At 43.1% G+C, this 23,394-nt stretch overlaps 1 protein-coding gene across 2 annotated transcripts in view; it reads right to left on the reverse strand.

Annotated features, from left to right (window-relative positions):
* Positions 1–41: 41 nt before the first annotated feature.
* Positions 42–23,394, reverse strand: part of GOSR1 (golgi SNAP receptor complex member 1) — a 124,333-nt gene continuing 100,980 nt past the window's right edge. For both annotated transcript variants that reach the window (XM_075335229.1, XM_075335228.1), the window contains exons 8-9: positions 13,883–13,965; positions 42–6,428 (exon numbers count right to left, since the gene is read on the reverse strand). In XM_075335229.1, coding sequence (XP_075191344.1) covers positions 6,304–6,428; positions 13,883–13,965 — 208 coding nt within the window. In that variant the 3' untranslated portion in view covers positions 42–6,303. The remainder of the gene's footprint in view (positions 6,429–13,882; positions 13,966–23,394) is intronic.

Consider the following 23,394-nt stretch of genomic DNA (forward strand, 5'->3'; position numbering starts at 1 on the left):
ACCCGATATTTACTCTGGCTACATGTGCAGGGAGCCAGCGCTGGCAGCCTGTAAGCGGCGTACACTGGTAACCAGGGTAAATATCGGGTAACCAAGCAAAGCGTTTTGCTTAGTTACCCGATATTTACCCTGGTTAACAGCGTACACTGCTTACACAGTCGTTGCTCGTTGGTCACCCGAAGTCAAACACGCCGATGCGTGAAGTACAGCGGAAGACCAACGAGCAAAAAAAGGTCCTGATCGTTTTGTAATGATCAGCGACCTCACAGCAGGGGCCCGCTCGCTATGTGTCACACACAGCGACATCGCTGGCGAGGTCGCTGATACATCACAAAACCTGTGAAGTTTCAGCGATCTCGCTAGCGATCTCGCTATGTGTGACGTGGGCATAAGAGTGCTTATCAGACAGGCTATAGGCAGCCACATTATTGACCTCCTGTGGTTTTATGACCTTAGGGAACAATTAAAGAGGACCACGCACTAGAATTTTTAATTATATATTATATATATATATTATATATATACACGCACACATACACACACACTAAAGCCAGTGCTATACTGGCCCTATCAGGCTGATTCTATACATACCTTTAGTTGTGAGATCAGATGTATAGTTTCTGAAATACAGGCAAGTAAAGTTTGTGAAATGCACTGTTATTTGATGAGAGGTGCAACAGAATATCTAATAGGTTTTGCTAGTTATTCCCGCCAATCTGTCCTTCCTCCGCCTGTAATAACAGAGACAGGGAGAGGAAGACCGAGGCAGGAAGAACTAGCAAAACCTGACCCACCTATTAGATATTCCATTGTACCGATCATCAAATAACAGTGCATTTCACAAATTTTACCTGCCTATATTTCAGAAAGTATACATCCCATCTCACAAGTAAAGGTATGTATAGAATCAGTGATAGCACCAGTATAGCACTGGCTTTAGTTTATATAAGAAAATCCTGGTGGTTGGTCCTCTAACTTCACCGATAAGTGGAAACTGCATGCATAAAGAATTCAGAGTTTCTGGCCTTATAAGAATATAAAGTCATCCTCCCAGTTTCTCCTTTGTCTTAGGGCTTATTTGTATGTATTATCCTTCATTCCCATAAATGGGTATAGTGACATAACATATTGAATATACAGTTATCATACACAGCAGGAATATGCTGAATATCTAAATAAGTCTTTAAATTGTACTGGTAAAAGATAGATCAAAAATCATATAAACCTGTGGCTCCACAATGATAAAAAGTTCCCAGTGATAATAACATTACATGGCCCTCACCTCCTTGAGAGAATGAAATCGAAATGTATTGGTAGAATTTGCAGGTTTTTGACTAGTAAAATTCCAAAGACAGATAATATTTTAGCATATTTCAACCTTGGCGAATATGGTTATCGAGGTCATATTCAGGAGTGCCATTCATCAGAAATAAGAATGGTCCTAGTACAATGATGTTTTCTCACTCCTTTACTGTAGGATTCTTTGGCATTTTTTAAAAAACGCACTAGAGAGGATCTGATCACAGAGGAAAAGTCGTCGGACAGCATTGCGGCTTTCCTCAGTTCTCCGATGCAATGCTCTGACCCCAATGATTGGAGGTGACAATAAATTCCAGGACATTATAGCTCCATATACAAAGTGACAAAGAAAACATTTCAAAAGATAGTTTTTCTGCAATAAATTGTATCCCTGAAAGAAAAAAAAGAAAAAACTTTTGCTGGACAATTCTTTAACAACTTACTCGCCTTAAACTAGCCATTAACGGTATTGGTCAGGTGCCAAGTGAGGTCCCCGACAATGTCAAAGCAGACATTATGGGATAACAATTACACCTTGAGTCAGTGGAAGCAGTCATATAAGAGTACGTGCCCACTATCAGGATTAGCAGCATTTTGGACACAGCATATTTTCTTTACGTCCTAAACGTTGCGTTGTACAGTACAAGAACAACGGATGGGTTTAGATCTTTTGTCCACTGGGATTTTTTTCTATACAGCGTAAACTGACATGTAGCACGGCTTTTCGAGTTGTAACATGTCAATTTATTCTTGCGGAGACACGACTGTTCTCAGCAGGGGGAACATAGAGAAAATCCAGTGCACCCAGAAGCCTGATCATGGGTTCAATGCAGGGAAGACACTACATCTAGAATGCAGCGCCTCCTCATCATGGGAACGTACTCTTAATGCCTGCGCAATCTAGCACTAGAAAGAAAAAAAAAATCTTTCTATGGGTGCAACTATGATATAAAGGCTGGAGCTGCACAGTGACATTGGCAGAGACATAGGTCAAACAGTCAAATATTACTGTATGCCGCAGCTATATCACAGAATGATCTGTGCTGTGTTGCAGCCAAAGTCGCTCCAGCCTAAATGCATCAGCAAAAGTTGCATCTAACTACAACATTTGATGGTATATGTATCCCAGTGGCTTGTACACAGCCAAGGCTACCGTGCAGCATTACATATATCTATACTATAAGAAAATATCTGATGTCAGAGACACAACGGAGAATATAGTATGTTTGGCTTTTATCAGGTTCTCAATGCCTGTACATAGGCTGCTTCAGGTCACCCAGTAACGGTACCTGTATGCAATAGCAGTTTTGTTCTTTCCTTTTATTAATTACCAAATATATGGGGGGAAAAAATCCCTCAGCTCAGGGAACATTCAGTGGGAGTTTTTTGAAACCACCTTTTGATTTCCTTGAGCGTGGTTTCATTACCATTTCAAGCTTTTGGTCTGAAGTTTGAGACTGGGGATACACGGCGACTATGGCCGCAACAACGGTCACGCGATCAAAGTTCTCTATGGGTTGCTGCTTCATGGCAGCACAATACAAGTGATTGGACCTCGCACTGCAAACCTGAGGGTTCTGGAACTGCAGCAAGCAAGTATACAACTCAACTGTGAAGGATTTGTTGGGATTTGCTTGACACTGTATGCTCAGCGTTGAATTGGGATTTTATTTAGTTTTATTGAACAGTGACACTGATAGTTACACATCACAATACATGGTGTCATGTAGCCCAAGCATAAACATCACAAGAGCTTTAGTAACTTCATTCTAGAAAACAGAGAACCCAACATTCCAGACAATTGCGCTAAGTGGTGATGAGATGTAGAGTATTTGTACATGTTGCCTTTTTCAGGTAAGTTCATCTGAAAAAGCACCGATAAATACTTGTGTGCTCATACCCTTAACGGAGTTATCCTTCAACAATCAGCAACTGCCTTTCACATTGTAATTTAATGGTGCTGATGAAATTTTGACCCTCACACGTACCAAGATGTGTGAACGTGCCCTGCTACCGGGTGATCTCCAAGTTTTTGCATTATTGAACTATTAAGATACACAGTCATCTGAAGCAACTTAGATAGCTGTTGACCAAACCATGTTTGACAGTCAGCCATCTCTCCCATATATACTCCTCTACGGCGAGCATGCATGTCGGGAGAGTGGAGTAAGCCTGGAAAATTCCCTAACTAATGCCTATAGAAACTGACCTCTACAGCATTGGATGTAATTTTGTGCCGTTCTTATAATGACGAGTTCTCACTGCAGAAGTAATTTTGTTACGTGTGCTTAGTATTTGGGTGCAATGAGCCAGTGCACACAACAGATAGAGTATCGACTCTCCGGAACAAATCTCAAGCACTACGTTTCCAGCGTGACGATCAATACTATAAACTTGAGGGAAAGATATAATTTAATATTGTTTTATGCAGCTTTCAGAAATGCAGTAACAATCTTTAGGCATACGGGAGGCACAGGGATTGATACATGAAATTAGTGCTTATTCTAGGCCTGAACGGATACAGACTATTCATGTGCTTCTGAATCTATTTTAAAAGTACTTTTACTAACTACTAGACTTGGATCTGGGCTTTTATACATAAAGTTACATTCTTTTCTTCACATATTAAATTGATAGTCCTCTATAAACTCTCCAAATATTGGTACAGACTAGCTAAGAGGACAATAAGGATCTATGGTGTTCCAAATTTGCTTTTGCATTACGATGGGAGGTACAAGAGGCACTAAAATGCACCATAAGTAATATCCCCAAACGTGCAAATAAGAAAAATGCATATAAATAAATGGTCTGTAAAATAGGGGTTTTCCTATCCCATACATTCATGTTTCCACTAATGGAACCCTGCTTCTCTCCCAAAATGGGGTCCTGTTGCACGCCATTATCCGAGAGGTGGGTGGTCACAATTTCCGTTAATTTGGATGGGAAAGCAGCTATCAATGACACCCTGTTCTTGAGACAGATGTTTCCATCGGTGGGACCTGCATGTGCTATACATTTATGCAGATCCTATAAATATACCATAAATGTAAGACATGGGAATACCCCCATTCATTTTAGAGCAGCAGTCATTAAAGCACACAGCTATAATTGCCAAAAATCAGAAACATGGCTGTGCACAAGTGCCCTTAAAAGCATAAATAATCCAATGATGCAGCCGAGCAGGAGCGGAGAAATCAGGGTCATGGTGGCTTCCCTGCAGTCTGTCAGAAGACACCGTTGTAGACAAATTTGTGTCTGAAGTGCCGAAAAAGGAGAAAATAGCCGGCCATAAACAACACCTGAATTTACAGTTAAGAGGAATGAAATGTGATTTGCAACATTAAACTAAAATCTCAATGTTCTGTTTTATGTAATGATGATGATTAACATTTTAGATTAGAGAGGAGCTTTCACCAGATGGAGCATGTTATACTGGCCACATCATGGAAGTGGCTGCAGCGCTGAGTAAATCCTTTTTCATCTTATCAGTTCTCATCTCCGATGTAGAAAAATTAGGTAGTAAAGTTTAGAGGTCAAGTGCTAAGACCAGGAGGGCGTTAAAAGATATTAGTCTCTGGCAGCCCCGAGAGAACGTTAGCCCTGGCGCTCTCTGTGTGAGCCATGTAATGACACACAGCCCTGCTCTCTTCACTGATCTTTCTGCTGGGATTACATGCGGATGAGGGGAGTCGAGCAGATTGTCATTAAAAACACCTTTTACACTTTTGCTCTACTCTTCCTTAGGCCCCCTTCACACGTCCGTGATAAAAACACACGTTTTTCACGGTCCATGTTGAAGTTGCGTATGGCCATCCGTGTGCCGTGATTTTGGCACACGTGTGTTCTCAGTGTGCTATCCGTGATAGCACACAAAGATCAGAACTTTTTACTCACCTGTCTCCGGCGCTGATACTTCCGGGTCCGTGGTGCAGTGAATATGCAATGAGCAGGCCTGCAACCAAGTGACAGCAGAGCCAAAGACAGCAGCTCTGGAGACAGATGGGTATAGAAAATGATTTTATTTCAAAGACATGTGCTTTCTCTGACACGTGTCACACTGATCACATCAGAGTGTGTTCCATGTGACATTACTGCTGCCGGAGAAAAACGGACTTGTCTCCGTGAGGAACACACAGACACGCCGCCACACGGCCATGAAAAAACACGGATGTGTGCACAGAACCATTGATTTTAATGGGGCTGCGTATGTCTGTGTCTCTGGAACGCATGAAAACAGACATCATACCTACCGAAATCAAGGACGTGTGAAGGGGGCCTTATAAAGACAGTGCTGTGAGATAAGTGCTGCAGGTGCATAGATGTTTGTAATGGCACCCAGCTCTACTCTACTCTCATCCGCTACCTCCTCAGAAAAGCCAAAAGGAACACTAAATCAAAGCAGTGGTGCTGATACCAATACACAATGTCTCCTCCATCACAGCAAATACACATATATATTATGTTTCCATAAATGTTATCATTTGTAATGTATGGATATTGGAAATTGCTTTTTTGTGCATTCTTCAATAGCAGTTTTATAAGTACCTAGTAATCTAGTGTTTGGTGACATCTCTTTGTATAACTGATTAAGAATTATTTGCAATAATAATGGCTACCTACAGAGCCTTACTGATCAGCAGTGCTTGCCACGCAGTACATTGTAACACGTTTCCTAGTATAACTGGCGAATGCCCACACCATAACGTTTACGTAGCATTAGTGCTGCTTTAAGGTGCACATTTTCTATAACATATCAATGAGGCTTTCACAAATCTCAAAATTCAGTATGTATGTAGAAGGTTAGATGACAAAGACTATATACAGCTACTGGTCCACAACATGGATGCTGCCAGTACAATAGCCTGCCGATATAAAATGTAAAGTATTCCTGTTATATCCCCACTCCCTTATGTACAGTAGATGTGTGCAGAACTGCAACTTCCATGTCTTTTTCCATCTTGACGTTGCTGCTCCTCTGGCTTGTGGCAGAGTCTGTGTTAGTTATCAATGGAAAGCATAAAGTAGCAGCAAAATAGTGCAAATGCCAATAATAGAGCCCAAGATGAGAGAATCGCGGCGCTTCCGGAGGTTAATCCTCTGGATCAGACTATTCACTGCAGGAAAACGATCTGTGGAGCTGTGGTTAAGGACCGCAACGTGGTAAGAGCCAATAGTGTTCACAATCGATCATAATGCATACATGCACGCATACAACAAATCAAAGTCGTAGTCACTGGATGTTTCTCTGAGGCACTGCGACATCTCTGTACAGAAGTTAGGTATCACAGCTAGATGTAGCTTTGCCTTCTAAAAACAGTGGGTGGAGGGGAGGGACACAGACACAAAGTTAAAGACCGCAGATTTGTCTTGAAAATACCGTATTTTTCGGATTATAAGACGCACTTTTCCTCCCAAAAATTTGGGAAGAAAGTGAGGGGTGCATCTGATAATGCAAATGTAGGTAACCGGGAGGTTGAGAATGGGCACTGTGCTGGCTGTGGTGGGGGCTGTGTGGATCAGGGCGGTGCGACAGGAGAGATGCTCTGCCGGCAATGCGGGCTTCAAATAAAGGCGCACGGAGTCGGCGCAAGCGCAGATGAAACTCTCTGCTTACGCGCCGCCTCCGGCCCATTGATCTCCCAGACGCAGACTTAAGAAAAATGGCGCCCAGAGATGGTGTGTGTGCAGATGAATTCTCAGCTTGTCATTGAGCTAAGAGCTCAATCTGCGCACACACCGACTCCGGGCACCATTTCTCTGAAGCCAGCACCGCCAACACAGCATCTGTGATTCCCGCTGCTCCGCATTGCTCCACACAGCCAGCAAGGTGCCCGCAGCCAGCATAGCTCCCACAGCAGCGCCAGCAGCAGCGCCCTACTCCAGCACCATCCCTATTTTCTGTGACCCCGCTCCACCACTGCTGCCACACACCTTCCGGTAAGACACTACGAGAGTATATGACGGATCCGATTTTTTATTTTACTTTTTTATCTCTAAATTTGGGGTGCATCTTATAAAACAAAAAATATAGTAATTTCCTGTTACGTCTTTGTCTTACTGCAGGTCAGTCTTATTTAAGGGAAAGGAACTTAGCTGCAGTATAAAGCACAGCCATAACGCTTTGTGTGGAGATGTGTTTGGGTAAGAAATGAAACATCATGAACCTTTTACCAACCTTGGGTATAAGGAGATGGACCCCTTCAGATGACATTTTGATAACCTTTCCTAGCAAAAGATCATTAATATAACTGGCCCTTTACTCAAAGTGGAAAAACTCCAGCAATGTTATTGTTACGCAAATAAAGCCTTTTGTGGCCCAATATATTAAAGAGATTGTCCACTTTCATTTTTTTGTTTAATTCACAAGCCTACTTACCAGCTGCCTCTAACCGCTACCGCCAATTACTGAACTGTTTTTTTTTTTTGTATTTAATTTATTTTTTTAACACTGCTTGCTTGTGGATAAAATAAATTTGTAAGTGGACAACCTCCATAGAGCAAACATTATTTCCAAACTTTAATAAAGCTGATGCCCCAGCTTAAGCCAGAACGGATGAGAAAATTCTCTTCAGCTGTAATAAGCACAGGATGAATATTAATCACGAGCACTGATTTAGCCTAAAGGAGATCACAGAAAAGTGCAAGAATTAATACTTCCATTAGCCTTGTATGGCACTGGATGGACTGTGCTGATAATCTAGAGAGACACTGTTAGGCCATGTTCACACGTTGAGTATTTGGTGAGTTTTTTTTTACCTCAGTATTTGGTGAGTTTTTTTACTTCAGTATTTGGTGAGTTTTTTTACCTCAGTATTTGGTGAGTTTTTTTACCTCAGTATTTGGTGAGTTTATTTACCTCAGTATTTGGTGAGTTTATTTACCTCAGTATTTGGTGAGTTTATTTACCTCAGTATTTGGTGAGTTTATTTACCTCAGTATTTGGTGAGTTTATTTACCTCAGTATTTGGTGAGTTTATTTACCTCAGTATTTGGTGAGTTTATTTACCTCAGTATTTGGTGAGTTTATTTACCTCAGTATTTGGTGAGTTTATTTACCTCAGTATTTGGTGAGTTTATTTACCTCAGTATTTGGTGAGTTTATTTACCTCAGTATTTGGTGAGTTTATTTACCTCAGTATTTGGTGAGTTTATTTACCTCAGTATTTGGTGAGTTTACTTACCTCAGTATTTGGTGAGGGTTTTTTTACCTCAGTATTAGTAAACCAAAACCAGGAGTGGAACAATCAGCGGAGAAGTATAATAGAACCACTTCTGTATTTATTACCCTCTCCTGGTTTTGGCTTTAAAATACTGATGTAAATACTGAACATGTTAACGTGGCTTAAGACCAATCCACTGCGGCTCCTGATGATCACTTACAGATTGTAGTGCTGACATCACAAATAGAGACCACGAGACCACTGCAGTCATTGTTGGGCTCAGCCCATGCAGAAAGCACGAGACGATGAGCTCAATGAGTGGCTGAAGCAGTCACTTGCAATGCAGCTTGTATACAATGACCATTAGGAACAGCAGCAGAGACGCATTGCTGGAGCAGGGAAGGATAAGTATTGCTGTACCTGTTATTTTCAACATCTAAAAGCCTATGAGCTGAAGTTAAAATGGAAAAACAGAAAGGGAATATGTCACCAAGTTTTTGCTCCCCCCATCTGACAGGAGCATAATGTAGAGACAGAGACCCTGATTCCAGCGATGTGTCACTTGCAGAGCTGTTTGCAGTCATTTTGATAAAATCAATGTTTTCTCTGCTGCAGATCTAGCAGTTATACAGAGCTCAAGAGTATGCCGGACAACCTGGCAGCACGCCAAGTAGTCTTGTAATGATAATCTACTGCTGATTAATCAGGGATTTTATCAAAACTACACTAAGCAACCCAGTAACACATCGCTGGAATCAGGATCTCTGCCCCTACATTATGCTGCTCTCATATTAGGTGACAGATTCCCTTTACATTAGATTTAAATAGTCTTAAAAGCAGTTTATTGAAATCTGCATCTATTCTTGACTAGTCAGAGATGCTCTTTACTGTCGAGCCCCAAGACACAAGTAGTTTTAACAAGAATTGCCATAAATTTACATGATCTATGCGGCTGTCACCACACCGCATAGAAGAATGAATTGGTGATAGTGTTTGTGTCTTTGGAGTGAGCTTGTAAAGATGTCCTATCTATCCATCACTTGTCAATGTAGCAATTCCGTGGCCTTAGTGGTCAAGTCAGTGAATAGTTGAGACCAGAAGGGATGGATGCCCCTAACAGAGACTATTAGAGTCATCACAGATAATTCTTTATTTTATAATGGTCCCTTCTAGAGTTGAGCAAAAAGATCTGTGCCCACGGAGCAGAGTCCTTGGATCCTGCTCTTATCTGTCACATCCCCAGCGCCTCTTCTGATCAGGAGTCATGGCGTCCTGTCATGCTGCAATGATGATGTGGAACAGGGCCTATTAATTGGAAGAGGAGTCGGCAGGTAGGAGGTTTGGAGGGCTCTGGTTCAGCAGCCACAGACCACCAGCATTTAAGCTGGACCAGGGTCCTGCAAATCTTTTTGCTCAATTATGATTCCTTTTGTCTGGCTGTTTGACGCGTATTGAATGTTTTTGCATCATTTTAGACTCAACTAGTTCTGACTGGCGGAGCTCTTTAATGTCCCCCTTTTGCGTCACTATGTGTTTGTTATATGGTACTTGATATAGCAGTGTAGATTTTCCCATCTATTCACCTACGCACAATCAACTAACCATTGGAAACAAATACATTTTTACCCCTCATTAAACACGTAAATGAAAAAAAATACAACTATGCTCATGTTCTGCTCCAGCGTGGCTTATCAGCCTCCTAGATTCCCCTAATAGCGGAGTCATGGAACTAAAAGGGAACAACGGCACAGTGGGGGGAAAAAACCCTCGCTGGTTACTGTTCAGTACACTTTCCCATTAACAGCCCAGGAGAAGTGTCAGCAAGACAGCTGCTGAAGTATTAAGCACTTTTCCTGGATCCACTCTCATTACCATGTTCTGTAATAATTAAACCTATGACTCCTAAAGTCTCCATCGATCAGTCTGCTCATCTGTCACTAAGGAAAAAAGAAATAGTAACAGGCAGTGACAGCGCCTCTGATGAGAACGTCCGAAAATATACTTGTAATAAATGTCATGATTAATACAGCATTATAATGATTGCAGGCTAAAAGACTGATCGTGTAAATGTTCAGTCTGTATTTAGCAGGGGCACGAGCCTAGGTGGATAAATCTGTACGCTCTGACATGTGGACATTAATTTAGTTACACATTCTTACTGGGATGGAGGTTTGGATTTTGGACATTACAATGCATTTTTAGTATATCTAGCTTTATGTTTAGGGTTACTATTGGGTTGAAAAATAGATCTCTCAATTCTATTGTGCACTGCAGCATGTTTTATACATTCAGAAGATTTAATTTGCCACTGTCCTGACATAAGTATATTTTTTGTGGATTTCAGGACTTTTTAACTCTACCTGTGGAGCAGTAAAGGGAACTGGTCATGCTGTTTTTCGATGTGTTTTAAGTGATTCAATGAACACCACTGACATGGTTTTTAAAAACAAAAAATTCCATGTATTTATCTTAAAATAAAAAACAACAACTTTGTGTGCATAGGTGAATGCAGTACATACCTTAGGTTTTAGTCATAGGGCGGCACTTTTGCTGGGTTCAGTCACAGTCACTCAAGTTCAGGCACAATTCTTTTTTTAACTTAGTGACGCCCCACCACCACTTCTCCTCTGCTGAGCTCCATCAATTACAGTCACATTGTCGTGACATCACCACAGATCCTGCCTCACCACTTCTCCTCTGCTGAGCTCCATCAATTACAGTCACATTGTCGTGACATAACCATAGGTCCTGCACCACCACTTCTCCTCTGCTGAGCTCCATCAATTACAGTCACATTGTCGTGACATAACCACAGGTCCTGCCTCACTTCTTCTCCTCTGCTTAGCTCCACCCTTTACGGTCCTATGGCCGTGACATAACCACAAGTCCTGCACCACCACTTTTCCTATGCTGAACTCCGGAGATCAATAGAGAAGTGGTGGTGCAAGACCTGTGGTGATATCAGGACCATGTGACTGTAATGGGTGGAGCTCAATGAGGAGAAGTGGTGGTGGGGCGTGACTAAGTTAATAATAATAATTGTGCCTGAACTTGAGTGACTGAACCCAGCAAAAGCTCCCCCCCATGACTGAAATCTGATGTATGTACTGCATTTACCTAAGCATTTAAAGTCTTATTTTAAGATAAATACCTGGAAATTTTTGTTTTTAAATCCATGTTAGTGATGCACATTGCATCATTTAAAACACATTGAGGGTGATTTAATACCAAAAAACGACATGACAGGTTCCCTTTAAATCGAACTTTCCATGAGCATCAATCTTGTTAATATAAAGGTGTGGGCATTATCGTGTTGTTATACTGATTCAATAAGTACCTTCAATGTACAAATCCGCTGCCTTGTTTTTCTTTCATTTAAATTAGACTTTTTGGTTTCCTAAGCTCTTGGTGCATCACGGCAGGACTGTGGGTAGGGTCTTTGGCTCTAACCTGGCCCCTCCTCTGCCTCAGTTGGTATCTTATTGTTTTAAATTTCACGCCGGCACCTGCGCACACTCACCTCCCAGCGGGCTTCAGAAAAATGGCACTGGTAGCGGTGCATGTGCAGGCTGACTTCCCAGTGAGCTTCAGTAAAATGGCACTGGTAGCCGTGCATGTGCAGGCTGACTTCCTAGCAAGCTTCAGTAAAATGGCACTGGTAGCCGTGCATGTGCAGGCTGACTTCCTAGCAAGCTTCAGTAAAATGGCACTGGTAGCCGTGCATGTGCAGGCTGACTTCCTAGCAAGCTTCAGTAAAATGGCACTGGTAGCCGTGCATGTGCAGGCTGACTTCCTAGCAAGCTTCAGTAAAATGGCACTGGTAGCCATGCATGTGCAGGCTGACTTCTCAGCAAGCTTCAGTAAAATCGCATTGGTAGCGGTGCATGTGCAGGCTGACTTCCCAGCAAGCTTCAGTAAAATGGCACTGGTAGCCGTGCATGTGCAGGCTGACTTCTCAGCAAGCTTCAGTAAAATCGCATTGGTAGCGGTGCATGTGCAGGCTGACTTCCCGGCGGCAGGAAAATTGTGCCACTTCTGTGAATGCTCTGCGTCCGACGCCATTTTCTGGAAGCTCACTGGGAGGTCAGTGTGTTCAGGTGCCGGCGTAAAATTTAACACAATAAAAAGAAAAGGAAACCAGAGGCAGTGGAGGAGTCAGGGCAGAAACAAAGACCCTACAACACAATCCCGTCCTGATGCATGAAGAACGTAGAAAACACAAATTTCTATTGTAAATTAAATAACATCCAGGCTGCGGATTGATAACAGGTTCCCTTGAAAACCTCTTATTATATTTTTTTTCTATTCAGATACAAATTTATAATACGACTACAATTTTCTATAAAACCTATTTAAATTGTTGCAATCTTTTTTTCTTCTGCATAAAAAATCTCTGCAATCATAAAACAACATACCCGGTATTATAACACAAAGCTATAAGAAGTGAATTTCCCCAGTAATGAATATTAATGTCCGCCGTTACCTTTTAATCAGTCAAAATAATTGTCATTTATATGGCACCATACTGTAAAATGGTATACAACTACACAGACAGGAATGTGATCTACTAAAGATTCACAGCAAATAGTGAGAAACGGACCTGAAGTGTGACCATACATAATGCACATTACCTTCTATACAGCAGATAACCTTTATATAGTTATGTTATAGTGGTGGTCAATAACATTCCTGCTGACGATGCAATTTGTCAAACTGCTTACTAACACTTTAACGGAAAACAGCCCCCTGAGGACTTATTTTCCATCCACCATATGGGAGGGATTGAGCGAGAAAGACAAAGACTGGAGATATTTGATAGAAGCCTTCTATTTCTAAAACTAGGTAAATGTAAAATATATGGTATTAACTGCAGGCATAAATTATTTGAAATATTTAACATTATTTTCGGATTATAAGGCACTATCTTACCCCTCAGTCTTAAAATAAGACTAGAAATGACTAATTTTTAGATTTCATGTGTCAATTATATAGTCAATGTGACTCTTTAACAGGAGAATGGCTTGGGTGTGACCCCTGATTATTCTCATGATGCTGTCAGCACTCCTATGTGGGGCTATTAAATATGGATTATATGGAAGCACTGACACAAGGCAATGATCCGGGGTGACGCTAGATACATAACAGCTCAGAGAATGAATGCCCAATGGGAAGTGCCATAGTCAATCAAGAACGCGTAGTTCTCAAAAGCAAACCCTTCCAAGACCCAAAGTCTATGGACACTTTACCAGACAAATCATGATCTCTCCATGAGAAGCTAGAAAAGAGAAACCACAGAAGCTCTGTAAGATAAAACAATGGTAATCGAATATGTAGCTTTCACTTAACAGTTCTACTTTAATGTGGTTGTTAATCAGCTGTAAAAAGCTGTATATTTATAGCTAGACGCAAGCTCTGAAGGATACTGGCCAAGGTGTTCACCCGGCTCTGTATGGATTTCAGCATCCCTCGTTGCGATGTCATGTTTTCTTTCGTAGCCATTGCAATGCTGCAAAGATTAAAAAAAAATAAGCATTTCAATTTCATAATGGAATTATTCATTCAGCAAGAAAGAAGCAATTATGTGGATGTTTTCACATTTCAGACAGAGATTCTGCAGTCTGTAACAATATTATTTGAGGAGGAGTAATGTGCCGGGTTTCGTCTTTTTGCAGATATGAGTAGCCGAGCGTGCAATAAGACAAAACCAAGCACCACTTCTGGGACCTGCGCCTGTGTAGATAATGGGGGTCTTGGGTGTTTCTATTCTTACTATAAAACAGAGTAAGAGAGTTGTGCCCAAGCATGGACACATACTTAGCCAAGATAAAGCTGACAGCTGGGGCTGTATTCTCAGGCTGGGGAGGTCCAGCCTAAAATATCAGCCTCCAACCGCCGGAATTGCTGCATCCATTAGATGTGACAAGCCCAGCGCTTTACCGGCTGGCTCTTCCCAATTGCCCTAATGCGGTGGCAATCGGGGTAATAAGGGGTTAATAAAAGCCCACAGCTGCTACTAAGCCCTAGATTAGTGATGACAAGCGTCTATGGCACCCGCATCATTAATATATAAGTGAAAGTCAATAAACACAGACACCGAAAAGATCCTTTATTTGGAATAAAATACAGGAAAAAAAAACACTCTTACCACTTTATTAATCCCAACACACCCCTGCAGGTCTGACGTAATCCACACGAGATCCCTTGGCGATTCAGCTCTGCTACATCTGAATATCACAGCGAGTGGCCATAAGAGCACGACCGCTCGCTGTGAGCTCCAGAGAATGAATGAGCTGCACAATGAGCAGTCATGTCCCTCATGTCATTTGTGGTCACAGCTGGAGGTTCCCACAGTCCTTCACCTGTGATCGCAGGTAACCTGACCTCAGGTGGAGGCCACTAAGTTCACAAACATGCATCTCCTAGCAAAAAATTGCAGGGGTTTTTTTGCCAAGAGATGCAGATTTGGTGCTGAAATTTTTACATCATATTCTTGCACCCAATCTACACCTCCTGGCAAAAAAAAATGTGGGTTTTATACGCATTTTTTGCTGCGGTTTTTGCCGTGATTTTCTGCCAGGAGGTGCACATTTGGTGCTGAAATAATCTGCATCAGATTTCAGCACCAAATTTTCACCTCCTGAAAGAAAAAAAAACAAACTATTTTTTTATTTTTGGGCCATAGGGATGCAAATTTGGTAATTACTTAGACAATATTCCTGCACCCAATTTACACCTCCTGGCAACAACAACAAAAAAATTGCGGTTTTTTACGCATTTATTTGCAGCGGGTTTTTTCTGCGGCTTTTTGCCGCAATTTTTCATGCGGTTTTCTGCCAGGAGGTACACATTTGGTGATTATCATCTTAATGCGGATAGTCACACCACACAAAATACGGTAGTTAAATTACATTTCCAATTACATGTCCACCTTACATAAACACCATTTGTCAAAGATCCTTTAATTTTCTTAGGATGTTCGAAGGTTTAAAAATGTAGCAACAATCTTTTATATTTATATTTTCAAGGAAATTTACAAAACTTATTAATCTAGGGACCTATTTGGTTTTGAAGTGACTTCAAGGGACCTATAGCTTGGAAACCCCCCAAAACGTATACCTTTTTAAAAACAACGCCCCTCAGCATATTCAACACTGCTGTCAGGTAGTTTATTAACCCTTCCTGTGCATTTAAGGAATTAATGCAAAATGGCATGACAGGAATGAAAAAAAAATATTTTTACCACCTAAATGTTGCTAACTTCTGAACAGGCCACTAAAGCCACCAGACTCCAAGGCCATAATTTAGACTTGAATTGCTATGGCTGCCATCAGGACCACACAATCATCCTCTCAGAAAGCAGATTGGGTTAACGAGGGAACCCCCCACACTGTTAACCATCTAAAGCTATGTGCGCACGTGTGCGCTCTGCACCGCACCTAAAAGGTGCGCTTCAGAGCGCAGCTGAATAGCTCCGTTCTGAAGCGCATGGTGCCGGCAGAGAACGTGCGCTCTGCATGCTGCCTCTCCCTATAGACAGCATGCAAACCGGGCAGCAGCCGAATCGCTGCGTTCTAATATGCCACGTGCGCACGGCTCCTGCACAATCTCCATAGACTGTGCAGGGGACGCAGGACGCATGCAGTTACGCTGCGCTGCAGATCGCAGCGTAACTGCATGTAATACGCACACGTGCGCACATAGCCTAAATTAGGTAGTCACTATTTACAGCAGCATCTAAGAGGTTAATTGGTCATGGTCAGTGACAACACCCATTGTGACTAATGCAGCAGTGTGTCACCTATAGCCGACAGCTGCTGCATTTTCATCCATTTGGAGATGCTTTTCTCTTATAACACAGGTCAGTAATAAGACGTATTGCTGGTCACTAAGGGGTTAAGCAGCAGGATCCTTTGCATTGCTCGGACGGATGCACACAGCAGTCGACACCCCCCCCCTCCTCTGATTGACACCTCACTGTCAATGTAAAATCTACATAGAGAGCCTGATGTGGGCGGGGACAGCTCTGTGGACTCTGCTACATGACTATAGCTAAAAATTCTGATTGTGTAAGAACGGCTGCACCCAGTAATCTAAGTGATACATCATTGGATTCAGGATCTCTTTACCTACATCATGCTGGTCTCAGATGAAGTAGCAAAATCCTGCTGACAGATTCCCTTTAAATACTACATGGGATCCTGTTATTTCTGTTTTATGAGAGCATAAGCATGAAAATATTTATAATATTTATTTTATATTAGTATAGACAGAGTTTGCACTTTGTTGTGTTCCTTGCTCTTGGGTTATTTCTGACTTTAGCTCTCTTAGTATATCACAGAACAACTATGTATAACAAATGAAACATATATGTATAATTTCTCTAGTTCCATTCCAAGGGATATTTAATGATCTGCTTGTCAATAGAAGGCTGCATATAGCTGCAGGCCATGCCAGGACAAGTTGCCATGTCAAAGACTGGCAATATCCGCAACCAAGCTCTTCCAGTATAATAAATGACCCAAATCAAATGTGCTCTTGACTTCTTCCACTGGCCAGCAGTAATTCTAGCAGCAAATCTCCGCAGTGTCCCCAGCCTCATTACAGCAGTTATCACTGTAGCTGAACAGGTCTGCCCGGCTTGGATACAGAGTGCTGCTGGCTTCTGTAAAGAGCACCCCAGGGACACAATTATAAAACCTCATTAGGAATATATCCTGGGAGTGAGTGCTTTTAACATCTGAAAAGCAGAGCTCAATAAGTAAAGCAGGCAAATGCGTGTAGCTTTCAAGCCTGTACATTAGGGAAGAGGATAGCTTTACGTTCTGCAAAGAAAAAAAAAAAGTGCAACTTTTCATCAAAAAGGAATTACTGAAGAAAGGGGATGTGTTGGGAGCGGAGCTGAATTGTGCAGAATAACTAATCAGCAATGTCTTAGATAGCAGGAATTCCCGCCCGTATGTTGTTCGCACGTCGTCTCCCTGACCATTTAGCATCCTCATTGTCTACACATTTGGGAATTATCAACCTTTTAAAGTGTAATAACTCCATAGCCTCCACCTTGTTTGCATCTCTTTTCTCTAAAAGCTTCTAATGATCAATTAGAGGACGTGGAAGGAGCGAGATGATTCCTAGGGTGCGAAATCAAAATCTCGCTGCTGACCAATGTGTTTGGCTAATGAGCAGCGGAGACTGTCTGACTAATGTATAGGGAAGTTTCCCACAAAGAACATCATCACTGATCCACAAGTAGGTCATTCATGGTCATTTACTTAGGGCTCCACCAATCACCAGTATGGGAGTCCGTGTCACCACATCCTCCTCACCAGTATATTCAAAACATGGGCGTGCGCTTCTACTACCATGAATCCCATAGACTTGTGTCAATGCATGCTCTACCAACACGTCATACGGTAGATGTGCCGGAGAAACTGCTTTATTCTTACACTGGCCCAAACTGTACTTAGCTTGCCATTACAGCAATGTCCTATTTAGGGGAATGGGACAATATAATAGACTGCAGAACTTTTACTAAATAACTCGGAGTGCAGCTGTCAGGTTTCGGCAGTGAATGATTCTCACCAATGTGCTTTTCAGTTGGATGCCAGGCAACTAATAAGGGCATCAACATAACCAAAAATTTCCCTTTCAAGCAAACATTTCATCTGAAGTCCCCATTTACTAAAGCAGTTAGGAGTAGGGCTTGTTATATACGGTTATTCAATAGCCAGTGTAGGCTGAGGGTTTTGATGAAGTCCTGTACCGACAGCTCAGTATGAGTGCAGCTTGAGAGTAATAGCAGTGTAAAAAGTATAAATGTCTAACCAGGGAAGGGTGTGCCGCCACCACCGCATAGTAAGGACACACTGCCATCATATTGCTGAGGGCAGGATCCCATTGATGCAGGACTATGCTCTCTGCAGCCACAATATATGGCAGTAAGGTGAGACAACTTGATGGCTCAGGATGTCCAGGGCCTCCGGTGTGGCACGGGGATGCCCTATGCTCCGAGTGCTGCTCTGTGGATGGAGAACACTGGTAGCCACATTGCTCCTAGGGATGCACCTACTGCCATCTGACAGATGGATGACATAAACAACCAGCTTACATTAAGATGCATTTGTTGATACTAACATCAGTGCAGGAATCCATCTTTCTGCTCAGTGCTGTCATAAAAGCTTCATAATATGTGCATATATAATGTATGAAGTTTATCTGAATGTGTGCCATCTCACCTGTCTATATATAGCGAGTATAAACTGGAGCACACAGTGTATGTAAGCTCGGACTGAACAACGGGCCCCTGTGCAGGAGTGAGCCCCCGGGCCCCTGTGCAGGAGTAAGCCCCCTACACCTATGTATGAACCGAACTTGGCACAATACACCTGGATCCACTATGTACAGATGGTATCTCATCATTCATTTAAGAAACTACCCATGATATTATACTAGCTGTAGTACCCGGGCGTTGCCCGGGATAGTAACTGTCTCTCTGTCTCTCTTCCAGTCTCTGTCTGTGTGTCGCTGTCTGTCCCCTTTCAAGGTCTGTCTCTTTCCCTGTCAGCCTGTCTCTTTCTTTGTCTATCTCTATCTCTCTGTTTCTTTCCCCATGTGTCTCTTTCCAGGTCTGTCTTTGTCCATCTCTTTGTCTGTGTCTTTTCCTGCCTGCCTCTGTCCCAGTCTGCCTGTCTCTGTCCCCGTCTGCCTCTATCTCTCTCTTTCCCTGTCTGTCTCTCTGTGTGTCTCTCTCTCTATCCGTCTCCCCATCGACATCATATTACCTCACACATAAGCTTCTTATACTAACAATTTCCTTTTTTGCTATAGCAACCAATCACAGGTCTTATTAATAGTCTGTAGCTCGCAGCTCCATTCAGTTTAATGGAGGCAGGTTTTTTGGAGAGGAAATGTAAAGCGACAACTGAACAGTAGGCTCCAAAGGTACTATCCCAACTGGGTACACCTTGGTGTTGGTGGGATAGCTTTATGCTTTTTTTTGATTAAAAACAGTGTTTACTAAGTACCCTATGTTTATATGCACTATGCTTTTATTTAGTTACAGCAGGGTATGTTTTCACAATTTTTCCCTTGGTCTCTCTTTGTCTTATGGCCAGTGTGAACATGACCTCACAAGCTCCATGTATACCATCTCATACTCCGGCTCAGTGTTTTTGTTTTTATGTCGTTTTTTGTATTCAGTATAAATAGGGTGTGGCCCTCCCTCTTAGTGAGCTGGGCATTTCATTCTGTGCATCCCCTGACTGAGTGTCCTGTTGGGACCCGGTCACTCTCAGCCCTTAGCCACATTGAGGCCTATTTTAGACCCATGGTAAGGTTTTAATATTAGAGAGTGTAGGTACTATCCCAACTGGGTACACCTTGGCGTTGGTGGTATGGCTTTATGCTTTTTTTGATCAAAAACAGTGTTTACTAAGTACCCTATGTTTATATGCACTATGCTTTTATTTAGTTACAGCAGGGTATGTTTTCACAATTTTTCCCTTGGTTTCTCCAAAGGCAATGTTACCTGAGGGTCCTCGGCATCCCAGTCGGACACTGGGAGTATGAGTTTCCTTTCTGGTGTGTAACCAGTATATGTGGTATCTAACCTGCATCTACATAGTGTCCTCCTGGCAGTACAGCTAATCTTGCTTGAATGGGCTAGCCCCAGATCTAAACCCTGACCATACTAAACATACGGGAATTAACTACAGAAGGAGCACGAGGAGCTCAGAATCTAGAGAGGTGTAGTATAAAAACAAAATTTATTTCATTTCCATAAAAACAGTGCAAAGTCCATAGCAGTGACAGGAATTAATTGCAGGTATTCAGGCTTTCCATTACAGTGTAGCTGAACACATCTTATTGAGGAGCAGGTAGTAAGTATTGGGGCTGTGTATACTCTTCATCACAGTATATAATGCAAGGCAGCCAATAGCTGGAACGCTGGGAATGCTGCTATATAATAGCTGCCGCAGCTGCTAAAATCAAGACATAACTGGAAAGTGAAATGTTGCAAAATTTTAGAGTCACGCTAAATCAACTCTAAGGGTCAGCACATACGGCGAGAAAAACTGAGGGAGTGGAATGCGATAAAAAAATTGCATTCCACCCGCACCCATGTTACTCTATGGGCCTGCTACCATGAGCGATTTTTTTTCTCAGCCCTAATTGGACTGAGAAAACAATCGCAGCATGCTACAGGTGTAATCTGATTAATTTTGACTAGCACACATACAAGACTTTTTTGTAGTCTTCCCACCTACAAAGAATGTAGGTGTTTGTCATTTCTATCGCTGGTAAACTTCAACTGTGACATACAGAATAAAAAACCCCCCAAAAAAAAAAAATCACATTGTATGATTTTTAAATAATTAATTTGCATTTTATTGAGTGAAATTATTTGATACAATAGAAAAACAGAACTTAATATTTGGTAGAAACCTTTGTTTGCATTGAGAGGTCAGACGTTTCCTGTAGTTCTTGACCAGGTTTGCACACACTGCAGCAGGGATTTTGGCCCACTCCTCCATACTGATCTACAGATCTTTCAGATTTCGGGGCTGTTGCTTGGCAATGTTGAGTTTCAGCTCCCTCCAAAGATTATTGGGTTCAGGTCTGGAGACTGATTAGGCCACTCCAGGACTTGGAAATGCTTCTTACGTAGCCAAACCTTAGTTGCCCTGGCTGTGTGTTTCGTGTCATTGTCATGCTGGGAGACACAGCCACGACTCATCTTTAATGCTCTTACTAAGGGAAAGAAGGATTTAGCCAAAATCTTGCAATAGGTGATCCCATCCATTCTCCCTTCATAACGGTGGTCATCTGGTCCCCTTTGCAGAAAAGCACCGCTAAGGTATGATGTTTCCACTGGCATGCTTCACGGTTGGGACAATGTTCTTGGGGTTATACTCATTCTTCCTCTTCTTCCAAACATGGCAAGTGGAGTGGATACCAAAACTTCTATTTCGGTCTCATCTGATCACTTGACCTTCTCCGATGCCTCCTCTGGATCATCCAGATAGTCATTGGTGAACTTCAAATGGGCCTGGACATGTACTTGCATCAGCAGGGGGACCTCATGTGCCGAGCAGGATTTTAATCCATGACGGCTTAGTGTGTTACCAACGGTAATCTTTGAAACTGTGTAGTTCTGGGCTGAGTCAAGACTTCTCTCAGAATCATGCTTACCCCATGAGGCGAGATCTCGCATGGAGCCCTAGACTGAGTAAGATTGAGAATTATCTTGTGTTTCTTTCATTTTCTAATAATTGCGCCAACAGTTATTGTCTTCTCACCAAGCTGCTTGCCTATTGTTCTGTTGCCTATCCCAGCCTTGTGCAGGTCTACAATTTTGTGCCTGGTGTCCTTAGACAGCTCTTTGGTCTTGACCATGGTGAAGAGGTTGAAGTGCGCATGAGTGTGTGGAGAGGTGTCCTTTATACAGGTAACGGGCTCAAAAAGGTGCAATTAATACAGGTAATGAGTGTAGAGTAGGGGGGCTTCCTAAAGAAAAAACAACAGGTCCGTGAGAGCAAGAAGTCTTGTTGGTTGGTTGGTGATCAAATACTTCATGCAATAAAATGCAAATTAATTTTTTTAAAATCATACAATGTGATTATCTGGATTTATTTTGGGCGAGAGGGATTCTGTCTGCTACTTTTGAAGTGTACCTACCATAAAAATCAGACCTCTCCAATCTTTGTAGGTGGGAAAACTTGCAAAATCGGCAGTGTGTCAAATACTGATTTTCCTGTGTGTATGTGTATATTTTTATATATATATATATATATATATATATATATATATATATATATATATATATATATATATATGTGTATACACACCGTATTTTCCGCTTTATAAGACGCACCGGAATATAAGACGCACCCCAAACTTAGACATAAAAAAAAGGTAAAAAAAGAAAAATGGGGTCCGTCTTATACTCAGGTGTTCTCTTACCGGAGGGGGGCAGCAGTGGTGGTGAAGCGGGGTCACAGGAGGCACAGGTTGTGCTGGCAGGCGCAGCAGGTCAGTGGCAGCGGGGTCCGTGGTTGCAGATGCCGTGGCATCCGTGGTTGCAGGCGCAGTGGCGTCCGCGGTGGCAGGATCCGTGGGGTCCGTGGTGGCGGCAGCAGCCGTGGCGGGTGAGCCGTGCAGCAGGCCGGTGCAGTGAGTGTCCGCGGTCCCGGTTCAGTGGTGGCAGCGGCGGCGACGGCTCAGTGGTGGGAGTGGCAGCGACGGCTCAGTGGTGGGAGCGGCGGCAACTGCTCAGTGGTGGCAGCGGCAGGGACTGCTCAGTGGTGGAGTGTGTCCGCGGTCCTGGTTCAGTGGTGGCAGCGGCGGCGACGGCTCAGTGGTGGGAGTGGCAGCGACGGCTCAGTGGTGGGAGCGGCGGCAACTGCTCAGTGGTGGCAGCGGCAGGGACTGCTCAGTGGTGGAGTGTGTCCGCGGTCCCGGTTCAGTGGTGGCAGCGGCGGCTCAGTGGTGGGAGCGGTGGCGACGGCTCAGTGGTGGAGTGTGTCCGCGGTCCCGATTCAAGTAATGGCGCCCGGAGCGACGCATGCGCAGATGGAGCTCTCATCCAAGGGCTCCATCTGCGCACACGCTGACTCCCGGAGCAGTGCGTGCGCAGATGGAGCTCTCATCCAAGAGCTCCACCGGCGCCATCATTTGAAAGTGGGACCGCGGACAACTGGTAAGCTGCACAGCCGCCCGCCCCGCATGCACAGAGTGGCAGCCAGCAGGCTGCCCGCCCACCCTGCGTACAAGCCGCCGGGTACCTGTGCTTGCGTGCGGTGGCAGCCGGGTACCCATGGCTGTGTGAGGGCGGCAGCCGGGTACCTGTGTGAGGGCGGCAGCCGGCTGCCGCCCGCACGGGCACCCGACTGCCGCTCGCACACAGCCATGGGTACCCGTCTGCCACCGCACGCAAGTA

The sequence above is a fragment of the Anomaloglossus baeobatrachus genome, chromosome 2 (assembly GCF_048569485.1).
Source record: "Anomaloglossus baeobatrachus isolate aAnoBae1 chromosome 2, aAnoBae1.hap1, whole genome shotgun sequence".
NCBI lineage: Eukaryota > Metazoa > Chordata > Amphibia > Anura > Aromobatidae > Anomaloglossus > Anomaloglossus baeobatrachus.